This window comes from Nylanderia fulva, unplaced genomic scaffold, assembly GCF_048542155.1.
Source record: "Nylanderia fulva isolate GAGA-0341 unplaced genomic scaffold, ASM4854215v1 Scaffold659, whole genome shotgun sequence".
Taxonomy (NCBI): Eukaryota; Metazoa; Arthropoda; class Insecta; order Hymenoptera; family Formicidae; genus Nylanderia; species Nylanderia fulva.
In genome coordinates this window covers 1-11984 of record NW_028190763.1, presented here as the reverse complement: position 1 = coordinate 11984, position 11984 = coordinate 1, and the positions used below count along the sequence as shown (strand labels likewise).

Sequence of the window (11984 nt, the reverse complement as noted above, 5' to 3'; positions counted from 1 at the left end):
TAATTCGTAAAACTAACCAACCATTACAGCAATTAACAAGAAGATTTGCAGAAATTGAGACAATACATAATAATGAAACATTCAAAATATATTCAAATTCATACGATATGGAAAAATGTTTTACACGCTCTCATTGTGATGGTCCTATTACGAAAGATTTCATTTCTGTACAACAATATAAAATTTTTTGCAATAATCAATATTATATTAACTGTGATGATCCAAAAAATAATTGCATTTCTTTTGAAAATGGACAAATAATGTCAATTTTAAATTTCATTAAATCTAATGACAATAAAATGTATGCTATTGGCAAAGTACTTGTGTTAGTGGAAGATTTATATACACAGCCTATTTCGTCATTAACTTTAAATATTGGTATCATGTCTGAATATTCTCATCTTCAGACATGGGAGTTTGATAAAATTAGAGCAAAAATGTTGAAAATGCCTTATAAAAAAAATTATATTATATTTCCGATGTTACACACAACTGAATAATACATGTTTAATATTAATTTGCATTTGTAATTAAATAATTAAACGTAATTATAATACTCTAATATAAATTGCAAATATTATTATTATTATTATTATTATTATTATCGTCACATTTTTATCATATTATTTACATCATAGATTATTTATAATTTCAATGCTGATCAATTTTTATTTACAGTTATTATGGCGTATAATATTGTGGAGTTCGAAGATGGTTTACAAATTGTTCCTTCTGAATGGTTAACTGAAAATAATAAGGAATGTAAATGGCCATCATATACAAGTCAAATTAAGATAAATAAAGCAATTATGAAAAGAATATTTCCTTCTGATGATTGGCAATTATATAAAATAATCCGTATTTTTGGTAGCAGCGGTTAGTAATATAAAAAATGTATTTTATTTTTTTATCAAAAATTATATAAATTAAAATTATAATATATATGTATTAAAAGTATATATTAAAATTTAAATTTTAAGTGATATTTGATTATAAAATATATAAAAACAAAAATCTAATTTTTAATATTCAAAAATTTTATACGTTTTAGATACATATGATAAAGCTATAGACAAACTTAAATTAGCTGAACAAATATCCGATATAGATGGTGATGATGGAAATAACCTCAAAAAATCGAGATATCAACGAGCAAAAAAAAATACAGGTTCATCTCCTGATAATTCTGATACAAGCGACACAAGCATCAATAAATTAAAAACTCGCAATGATTTAGAGTTAGATAATTTTCCTAATACACCAAAAGCTTTAACAATAAATAAGAGCAAAATCTGTGAAATAAAGACACCATTAATACAAGGTGATAAGAAAATGAATCGAGTAAAAAAAATTTCAAGTTCTTCTGATAATTCAGATAGAACTGACACAAGCAATGATTTAGATGAAGCTTCTAATATATCAAACGATTTAAATAAAAGCAAAATGACTTATGAAATAAAAAAACCACTGATAAAAAATTATAAGAAAATAACTAAGCCTCCGATACAAATAAGTAATGAAAAAATAATTAATATTCAGTCTAAAAAGTCTGCAGTTACATATAGTAAATCTATAAGTTCACAAGAACATCGAACAGCAAATAAAGATGACCTTGTTCCACAAAATTCAGATACAATATCTACATCCGATACTTGTAATGCTGAGATTGATGTAGGTAAAAATATATCTGTTATTAATTTTAAATTTTTGTAAAAGCTTACCTATATATATATATATATATATTATTAAAGTTTTAACTTTTTTTATTTATATCACTGTAAACATATTTAAAATGGTATATAATTCGTAATATTTATATAATCTGACAATGAGTAGATATACAATAATATGTGTCAATTATTTTTGCAGATTTTCATAATTTAATTATCAGGAAACTAAATGCAGTATTGTTAAATCTTACAACAATTGATGAACGTTTAATAAAGTTGGATAATCACATAAGAAAAAATGAGGAAACGGATTTAAAAAAAAATGAACATTATGATTTCGATTTGCCAGCAGATACCGTAGAACAATTACAGAGAATTGATAATCAATTAAAAAACAAATGTGTTGCTGCAGAAATGGTATATACAAAATATTATCATTTTATACTTACGATTAGAAACATTTTATTGAAATGTCTTATAAAAAGCAATATTTTGGACATATTTATTTATTTATATAATGTTAAATAATTTTAAAGAAGTTAAAAGAAAAGTAATGTTAACTTTTTTTATAAGAGAAAAACAAATGTTTATTATTTTGATATTTTTAGATCATAAACTAATATTAATTAAATTATTTTATATTTTTAGACAAGACAATTGAGCTTTTTAGGAGGTAAGGATCATCATGATGTGATTTCGTACATGATGAAACATATTTTAACAAATAAATTAGCAATGGAATATAGTTGGGCTGGTGCAAAATTGAAAAATGCCTTTAAAAATCTTCGCATTACTATATGTATCATAAGTAAGTATATAAATATTTAATCACAGAAATGTTTTTATTGACATATTTTTGACACTTTATATATAGCATTCTATGCATGGTTATATTGGATGATGCTATTAAAACTCTAATATCATTATTCAATAATATGTAATCATAGGAATATAAAATAATTTTGAATAGTATATATACATATATACATATATATATATATATATAAAATTAAGTCGCTTTAAATTTTTATATAATCTATAACCACACATATCTGTTTAAACTTGTTGTTAGATGCTGCGCGAACTTCAAGAACCAATTTAACAAATAAGGAAGTTGAGGATATAATTGCAAGATGGCTAATTTTAGCCAAGCAGAGATTTGACCGAGATTTGTAAGTTATATATAATATACCTCAATTTAACTATTTTATCATCTTATCTCAAACTTTTTATTTTTATAAGAAACTGATTTTAAAGAGGGTGAACACATGCACTATCTGTTCATTATTGCGTGTATTAGTTTTTTTAAATTAAATACAACATTTAAGAACTTATTGTTATTTTTGTATAGAATATTTATTGCAGAATTGACTTATTGCACCTATGTATAACAATCACATATTTCTTTTTAGGAAAAAGGAAGAACAAAAGAAGAGATGCGAAAATGAGGAGATCTAAACAAGAAAAGGACAGGTTATTAAATAGAATAATTTTAATATATAATAAATAAAATATTTGAACGTTTATTATTACGTTTATTGCACAGTTTATTATTATTACGTTTATTTATAGATTTTATAGAGTTTATTTTTGCATATGAACTTTTTTTATTTTGAATGTATTAATTTCATACACAGTAATTATATATATATTTTATTATTTAAATGGTTACAGTATTAAATACATATGCATAGTTGTAAGTGCAATAAAGTAATTATTAAATATTATTTTTTAAATATAGTATAAAACGAGAAAAGTTATAATAATATATACAGTTGAATATTAAAGTAATTTAAAGTTCTAAGTATTTTAGTACTTTTATGCGTAGCTGTAGCATAAAAAATTAACAATCACTATGTTTATTTTATTAATGCCTATATATTAAAAAGTTATGCACATTTAAGTTTTCTAACAATTGTATCAATTTTTTTTCATAATTCTGATAAAGTGATAACTAGAATTTAAAAAAAATTACTTTAAAAATGATTTATTATAAGTATTAATTATATATGTTAGTGATATAGTTATTAAATATGATTAAATGATGTGATTTAACGTGAATGTGTATTAAATGATAGTTATACACCCACACACACGTACATATATAATAATATGGCTTATATTTTTTGGAACGTATATATGTATTATTTAAAAAATAAAAATGTAATTAAATAAATTACATTTATAATCTTTGAGACAAGCATATGACTACTGGCAGGATCAACCAGGGAGCTTCGTGTTCGGTTACTCGCAAGGGAGTAACTCGCGAGCGAGCCCGAAGACTCGTCTCTAGCTCTTTTCGCGCGCGCGCGCGTTCGATGCCGAAACACCGACGCGCGCGCAACACGCTCGTATGTGCCATTTTATTTGCCGCCGGTCTTGCTCAGCCGGTCGGCGACACTCTGCTGTGTTTAACGCTATTATGTAAAGCGTACGAGAGAACGACGGAGGCGAGAGTAAACCCCCGACGCCGCCGCCTCTCCTCTTCTTCCTCCTCCTCTCCGTTCAAAAATCCACAAGATCAAAATACTCGTGTTCTTATTCTCCCAAATGTTATGATGCGCGGTCTCGAGAGACCGCGCGATTCACCCTGACGCTAGATCGACGATGCTTAGACGTCGAGGACTGTTCTGTCTGGTTCGTACGCGTTTAACCGCACACGACCAGCAATAAGATTTCGCTACGGCGTACAAAGCGAGCGGGAAGAAGCAACTCTTCCCGCAAACTCGTATCCGTGGAGTAGATGCTCGGTAAGCGCGACGATTCCGCTGCTGCGTACGAAACGAGAGGGAACCGCGCGGCCAACACACTAGAGGCGTGCGCGCCACATAAGAGCCATTCGGTCTTGCGACACCGACTCGTGGCAATGCTGTGCTCGTAATAAATAAGTGTGCGTTAATTTTGCGCGCGTTCGGCGACGAACGAGAAGAGCCGCACCGTAATCCCCGGCGAAGAGGAATACGAGACGACGCGAGAGTCGAACGTACGTTCTCGCGAGACACGCAACCTCCAAGCATGAGAAGACTTGGCGGCGGCGCGTTCTGCGACGATCGTATATTATTTTATATATTCGTGGTTTCCAAATCAAACATTTTATATAAATGTTCTCTCCGTGTCAGAGTCGCGACTCGACAAAATCCGTTCTCGACCCGTTCGGGCGATTCTTCGTTTGTCAACGTCGAGAGCGCGACACGTACAATATTAATTTCTCCTACCCTCTTATAGTACCCAACCGACCGGCCAAGCGGTCGGCGACGGTACGGAGAGCGGTCGAAACACGCCGGAGTGGCGAGAGACTCGAGAAAGTACGTTTACGACTCGTCCGGACTCGCTCGACTCGTTCGACGCGCCGAGCGCGACGTATCTCTTATTAAAAAAAGGTAAAGAAGGCGACCAGTTAAGGGCACGCCATTAACAAAAATTATCCATTGCAAACCCATGTACAATAGAATTGTATGAAAAATTATCGATTATAAACCCATGTACAATCGTAACAAAAGTAATGAAATAAAAAAAAAATTGCGCCAAGTGAAAGTAGAAACTTGTACCAGTGGAAAATTAAAGTTGCAGACATATATAGAGTCGTATAATGAATCAATAAAAATTTAAATTTGCAAATGTAGAATTGTACCATAAAAAAACTTATCTTTTAAAAAAAAAGATAAACAAGATGCCAAGTCCATGCGCCATGTGAAAAAGTGTTAAACAAAAAAGTATTTTTAAGTAAAAAAATCTATCAATTGACAAAAATTTATGTTCTAAAATTAATATCTCTACAAAAAGTAATGTCCAATTATTGCGCGAATAAATAAACATTTTTATAAAAATTAAAATTTAAAAACTTATGCAAATTTAAAATTAATATAAAATAAAAAGAAATAAAAAAATTTTAGTTAAAAAAACTGGGCGCGCTGCTAAATAATATTCTAATGATATTAAAATTAAATTGTTACTTTTAAACTCATTGCAGCGCGCCCAGTTTTTTTAACTAAAATTTTTTTATTTCTTTTTATTTTATATTAATTTTAAATTTGCATAAGTTTTTAAATTTTAATTTTTTATAAAAATGTTTATTTATTCGCGCAATAATTGGACATTACTTTTTGTAGAGATATTAATTTTAGAACATAAATTTTTGTCAATTGATAGATTTTTTTACTTAAAAATACTTTTTTGTTTAACACTTTTTCACATGGCGCATGGACTTGGCATCTTGTTTATCTTTTTTTTTAAAAGATAAGTTTTTTTATGGTACAATTCTACATTTGCAAATTTAAATTTTTATTGATTCATTATACGACTCTATATATGTCTGCAACTTTAATTTTCCACTGGTACAAGTTTCTACTTTCACTTGGCGCAATTTTTTTTTTATTTCATTACTTTTGTTACGATTGTACATGGGTTTATAATCGATAATTTTTCATACAATTCTATTGTACATGGGTTTGCAATGGATAATTTTTGTTAATGGCGTGCCCTTAACTGGTCGCCTTTTTTTACCTTTTTTTAAAGGTGAGTTTTTAGAGATTATATCATTCATTTTTGTATATGATAAGCATCTTTAAATAAATAAGCAAATTCAATTTTTCTGGCATTTTCTTATTTTAGGTACATATATATCCAATAATTAATATACAAAATTAAATATTATTCATTACACAATTTGTATCAAAATAATATATTTTTAAAAATTTATTTTAAATTTATTTAATCATTTTTATCATTGTGATTGTAGTGGCAAGGATTTTATTGCTCAGTGTCATTGCAAGCATCTGGCCTGTATATACCATAATATATTGTGTAATACATTGGCTAAGTATGACAATATGGATTTTGATAGATTCCCATGGAATATTGGAATTTTGTCGGACTTGCAGTCATCCACCACATATGCAGCCTACAATTAAAGAACGCATTTATTCCATATTATTTGCTTCTGTTATTGGCATAGTGCACATTTTTATATATCTCAATGCTGTAGATAGCAAAACATTTTGAAAACATCTATCTTTCTATGTTATCTGCTTTTTTGAAAATATTGCAGCAAATTTATTATGGCAATATGCTTGTCCTCCTGCAGTTAAAGAGGCTTAGTACTTTAATATAATCTTTATTATTTGTATCATTTCCTTTTTCTTGGGAATTACAGCAATGCTTTTGTACTATATTGTCTTGCATCCCTCAAAAAGACAACATACTTCAAACGCACCAGTTCAAGCAATGTAACTTTGATATTTATTTACTTTAAAAAATGAGAGATAAACTATACAATATGCAATTAACCTTATCTTATGACTTTTATAAATCTTATGATAAAATCTAACTCTCTCTTAATCTTTATTATGAAAAGAATCTCGGTATTATATGAAATAATTTCATTGTAATTAATAGTTTAACTTTCAAAAATTTTGCAAAATAAAATAACTCATACATTGTATTTCTACCATATATATAAAAAAAAGATAGGTAAATATAAATAAATAAATATATATTTATGATATACAATAAATAAATATATATTTATATATATATATATATATATATATATAAAATGTTGGATTTTTATTATATATATATAATTTTAAAAAATCTTTTTTATATGCTATTGAATTTTAATACATACAATTTTGATTATATGTATTTTAATTGATTATATTTATAAGTATTTTTATATTATCTTAAAAAGACTGCATAGAATTATTTGTGCGACACTCTTATATGTATGTATAATTAATAGGGACCAACTACACATTTTTTTTTCCACTGAATAAAAACAATCTCAATATTAAAATTAAATTATAAAAAAGATACTGTGATATTTTATTGATGAGAAATGTACATTTATAATTGTATTAAATACAAAAATAAACATGCCATGAATTACTATATATACATATTTTCATAATTATCAAACTTAAAAATATAATATTGTTACCAAAGAAGAAAGCACTATTTAAAAACTCTAAAAGTTCATAATTTGTTAAATTAGTAATTAAATACTGCATTTTGTATAATTTTTAAGCTTTATTCTTTTATTTTTCTTTATTTAATTGAATAGATATTAACATCCAATGTAGCATACAGATTAAATTAACAACCAAAAAAATAAATCTTAACTTTGAAATATATTTTTGTTTCTTTTAAATATCAATCAACTGGATTTTGTACTACTATTAATATGAATTCTTTATCTGGTGCCATCATAATTTTATGTTTTTTGCTACGTATGCGCAAGAAAGTTAAATCATTTGTTGGATTCAAGTCACGTACGACAGAACGAGCTTTATCTGACAATTGACTTATCAAACCTGCGTATTGAACTGTTGTCGTATTATCTAATGTTGACTTTATAGGAATACCTAAAACAAATATAATTTTATAAATTTTTGTTTACAACTACAAGTAAATCATGTCAATGATCTCATGTAATACCTTCTGCATTCACCACTATTGTTCCAACTACCCTTTTATGAGACTGAATTTGTTTCATAGTTTCTTCAACCTCTTATAAATTATTTCATCGAAATTTATTAATAAAATTTTTATTTTAAATATTCCAATAACGGAAGCAAATCATATGGAATAAATGCGTTCTTTAATTGTAGGCTGCATATGTGGTGGATGACTGTAAGTCCGACAAATTCCAATATTCCATGGGAATCTATCAAAATCTATATTGTCATACTTAGCCAATGTATTACGCAATATATTATGGTATATACAGGCCAGATGCTTGCAATGACACTGAGCAATAAGATCCTTGCCACTACAATCACAATGATAAAAATGATTAAATAAATTTTAAAAAATATATTATTTTGATACAAAGTGTGTGATGAATAATATTTAATTTTGTATAATTAATTATTGGATATATATTGTACCCTGCAATAAGGAAAAATGCCAGAACCACAATTGTAAATAGTTCCTATCGATAGCACTGATATTAGATTTATCTTGTAGTTAAGCTAATCACATGCTGCGATGATAACTAGCCATTGCCCAACCCCTGCTCACAAGTTGAGCTGATCATGCTACCTGCTTTGATGTACAACTGAAAAAAATATAGAAGCTAATTAAAGAAAATTTATTAAAAATATATGCACACTCATACATAGGCATTTATAATTTATATAATTGAAATATTATTGAAATAATAGCAAAATATCTGATTTTGTATCACAGACTGTAAACTTGCACATAAATTATTATGACAATAAATTTGCAAATAATAACATTAAAATTGAATGTTAAAAATTGAAATTGAAAATTGAAAATATCTAACCCCGCACGCTGTCAATATAGCGGAGGGCAACTATCGCCGTCTGTTGTAAAACGTGCGAGATGGACATTTCAAAACCTGCCCTCTATTCATGTGGTTGTGTACGTGTGATATTTTGTGCGCATTGTTTTGTATACGGTGAATATCGTGTAGCACGAATAACTACTAACTATGTTGCGTGGTCGAATGATATAATGATGACGGGGGACGTTCTTAAAAGAAATTTTTCATATTTCGACCTTTGCAATTCTATATCTCTGCTTCAATCACGTAGAGCAGAAATAGACGACCGCTTTTTATATATTCAAACTCAAATCTATCGATTAAGTCTAGTATAAACCTTGATTGCTTCCGCCGTTCTTGGAGAATTCGAATATTATAAGACTCAATGGTCCCCGACTCGCGTAAGATACACGTGTCTCGGCTACGCCCTTAACTGTCGCGAGATCCCTACCGTGTCTCTTGATAGTACCCCCCCGGCCGGCCAGGCGGTCGGCGACGCACGGTCCTACGCAACGGCCGTATGCGAGCGCGAGCGCCGAAAGGCGCGTTCAAATCGAGACATAGTCCGCGGAGATCGAACGATCGAAAAGTCCTATTGTACGATAAAATTTTATCACGATGCCGTATGGCGAATGTAAAAACAACGAAAAATTAGCAAATTTAAAAGGGGGGAAACAAAGAAATGCCGGGCAATAAGGTAAAAGCCCCGGGACGGTACCCCCGGGCCGGGGGCACCCCCGGGGCCCGGGCGGAACCTCCGGGTGGGCGGCCCCCGGGCCGGGCGAACCCCCGGGAAACCACGGCCGACCGGCGACACCCCGGGCCGGGCGACACCCCCGGGGCCCCACGGCCGACCGGCGGCACCCCCGGGGCCCGGGGGGCCCACCTCCGGGGGGGCCCGCCCACCCCCGGGAAACCCAGGGCCGACCGGGGGCCACCCCCGGGGCCCGGGGGCGAAAACCCGGGGGAAACTAGGGCCCGACCGGCGACACCCCCGGGCCGGGGCGAAAACCTCCGGGCCGGGCGACACCCTCCGGGAACCACGGTCGCCCCTTTTTTGTGTTTTAGGGATGCTTCCCTCTTTTTTTTTAAAGGTCCCACAATTAACTTGCGTCTCTTTCTGCAGTTTTTTTTAAATGCCCTTTTTTTTCACCAAAATTTCCCCACAAAATTTCATCTGTGCCCTTGCAAAATTTTGTATTGCCCATATCTATGGCTTTAAAAAAACATTTTGGGAATTTATGTATTTTTTTAATGCAAATAATTTTCTCCATTGCATAAATATTTTTTCCCTTTTAAACCCAAAATTTTCCAAAGAATCTCCCTGGTATTTTTTACATCCGGGTTAAATTATTTTATTATGTGTCTTAAAACTGGTTTCCCCCAAAACTTTTTCTTTTAGTTCTTCTGTCTAATTTTTTGGTTTTGGTATGGAATTTTTTTAATTAAATTTTCCCTTTTAAGTCTTCAAGTTTGTATTTTTTCTCCAAAACGTATTTTTATATAGAGGGGGAAAGGTTTTTTCTGGGTTTTTCTTAAATTTTTCAACCCCTTTTTTTTAAAATTTAAAACTTTTTTAAAAAATTATGTTTGTTTGTATTTATTTCAACTACTATGCCTTATTTTTGTGTTTTAAATTCCTTTAATTTTAAATTTTTTTTCCCCCCTTTTTAATTCATCTATTACTTTTTGTCCTAATATCTTCATTTTTTTCTATCGTCGTTGGTTCTTTTTCGGGTTTTAATTATTATGCTTTATGTTTTTTTTTGGGGTTTTTCTCTCGGGTTTTTGGGTTTAAAATCATATTGCCCCCGGAGTTTTTGTCGAGGTTACCTCAGCGTAAGTATTTTTATTCTGCTACCTTAAAAATTTAAATTCCTTTTTTTTTCAATAATTTTTTTCTTTAAGCTTATTTTTAGTAAGGCCCATTTAGCAATATAAATTTTATGCGGGTTTTTCTATTTTTTTTGTTTTTTCCCTTAAATAGAAAATCTTCTAATTTTCGTCCTGGTTCTGATAAATTTTTTCTAAGTTTCTTTTTTTGTTTTTGTTTTTCTTCATTTTATTTCTTTTTTTTCCCTTTTTTATTTTTTCTAATATTGCTAAAAATTCCCGGCCCTGGAAGTCGTTGAGCCCCCAACGTACGTCCCAAAGGTCGCTTCAAAAATTTCCCCCGTCTCTACGTCAAAATGGGTTTTTTTTAAAAGGGGGCATTTTCCATTTGTCATCCCCCGAGTGCGGGAGGAAATTTTGGGGCAAACTAGCAGAGCCCCCTATACACAGCAAGCCTAAATAAAACGGGGGTCGGCCGGTACCCCTAGGGACGTTTAGGGGGCTGTGCATTAAAAATTTCCCCCCAGCCCTGCATCCTCGGGCACGTTTCCCCCCACCTTGGATTGGGGCGGGGGGGGCACCCCGGACGGAAACCCAATGATCTCTCGAAGTCAGACGAAACCCCCGGCGGGGGACCTCCCGGGAAAACTTTAAAAGACGATTTACGGCGCCCAACGAAAAGAGCCGTTAAAAAAAATTTTGGACGAAAGTTTCTTTCTATTCGGGGCTCGCTCGAAAATGAGGGCGCTGTTCCCATTAATAATCGAAAAAAGTGTCTCTCAAAAAAACGTGTCGGGGGACATATATTTCGGGAAATTTTTAGGATTTATACGCAACAGCAAGGTGCGGGCCGCGATTACTTTCGGAACACTCGCCCCATGCGAAATCACGGGGCGCGGCAACCCAGACGGCTCAACGGGCGTGATTTTACTGCGGCACCAAAATAACGGCCGGCGTTTAAATTGGGGGCGGAAAGGCCCCCTCCGGGGGCGGACGACACCTCCCGGGCGACCGAAGATTTTCCCCCGTCCGTCGCCCGCCCCGGGGTACCACCGGGGCACTTGACGGCGAGTGCGCCCTTTCGAGGAGGGTAATGCTTACGATACGGGAAAAACGTTTCGGGCAAAGGTTTTGTACTTTTCGACGCTCCCCACGACCCCCCCGGGCCCATTATTCGATATCTGCAATTCCCC

General features: G+C 32.1%; 2 protein-coding genes across 2 annotated transcripts; one reads left to right on the top strand and one right to left on the bottom strand.

Moving 5' to 3' along the window:
- The first annotated feature begins 1983 nt into the window (after positions 1-1983).
- Positions 1984-3144, top strand: LOC146720597 (uncharacterized). Its single transcript, XM_085488226.1, has 4 exons — positions 1984-2087; positions 2319-2478; positions 2743-2842; positions 3083-3144. The coding sequence occupies exons 1-4, from the start codon at positions 2085-2087 to the stop codon at positions 3126-3128; spliced, it is 309 nt and encodes a 102-aa protein (XP_085344352.1). The 5' UTR covers positions 1984-2084; the 3' UTR covers positions 3129-3144.
- A 4668-nt stretch (positions 3145-7812) lies between these two features.
- Positions 7813-8522, bottom strand: LOC146720596 (dynein light chain roadblock-type 2-like). The gene is made up of 2 exons (XM_085488228.1): positions 8106-8522; positions 7813-8032 (listed from the first exon to the last, which is right to left on the bottom strand). The coding sequence occupies exons 1-2, from the start codon at positions 8161-8163 to the stop codon at positions 7821-7823; spliced, it is 270 nt and encodes an 89-aa protein (XP_085344354.1). The 5' UTR covers positions 8164-8522; the 3' UTR covers positions 7813-7820.
- Positions 8523-11984: the final 3462 nt, after the last annotated feature.

Excerpts from the sequence above, each read along its gene's own strand:
- LOC146720597 (XM_085488226.1), top strand. Across the intron at positions 2,479-2,742 it reads CATTACTATATGTATCATAA|ATGCTGCGCGAACTTCAAGA; the intron begins GTAAGTATATAA and ends ACTTGTTGTTAG. Across the intron at positions 2,843-3,082 it reads CAGAGATTTGACCGAGATTT|GAAAAAGGAAGAACAAAAGA; the intron begins GTAAGTTATATA and ends ATTTCTTTTTAG.
- LOC146720596 (XM_085488228.1), bottom strand. The coding sequence starts at position 8,163 with ATGAAACAAATTCAGTCTCATAAAAGGGTAGTTGGAACAATAGTGGTG. Across the intron at positions 8,033-8,105 it reads AATAGTGGTGAATGCAGAAG|GTATTCCTATAAAGTCAACA; the intron begins GTATTACATGAG and ends TATTTGTTTTAG.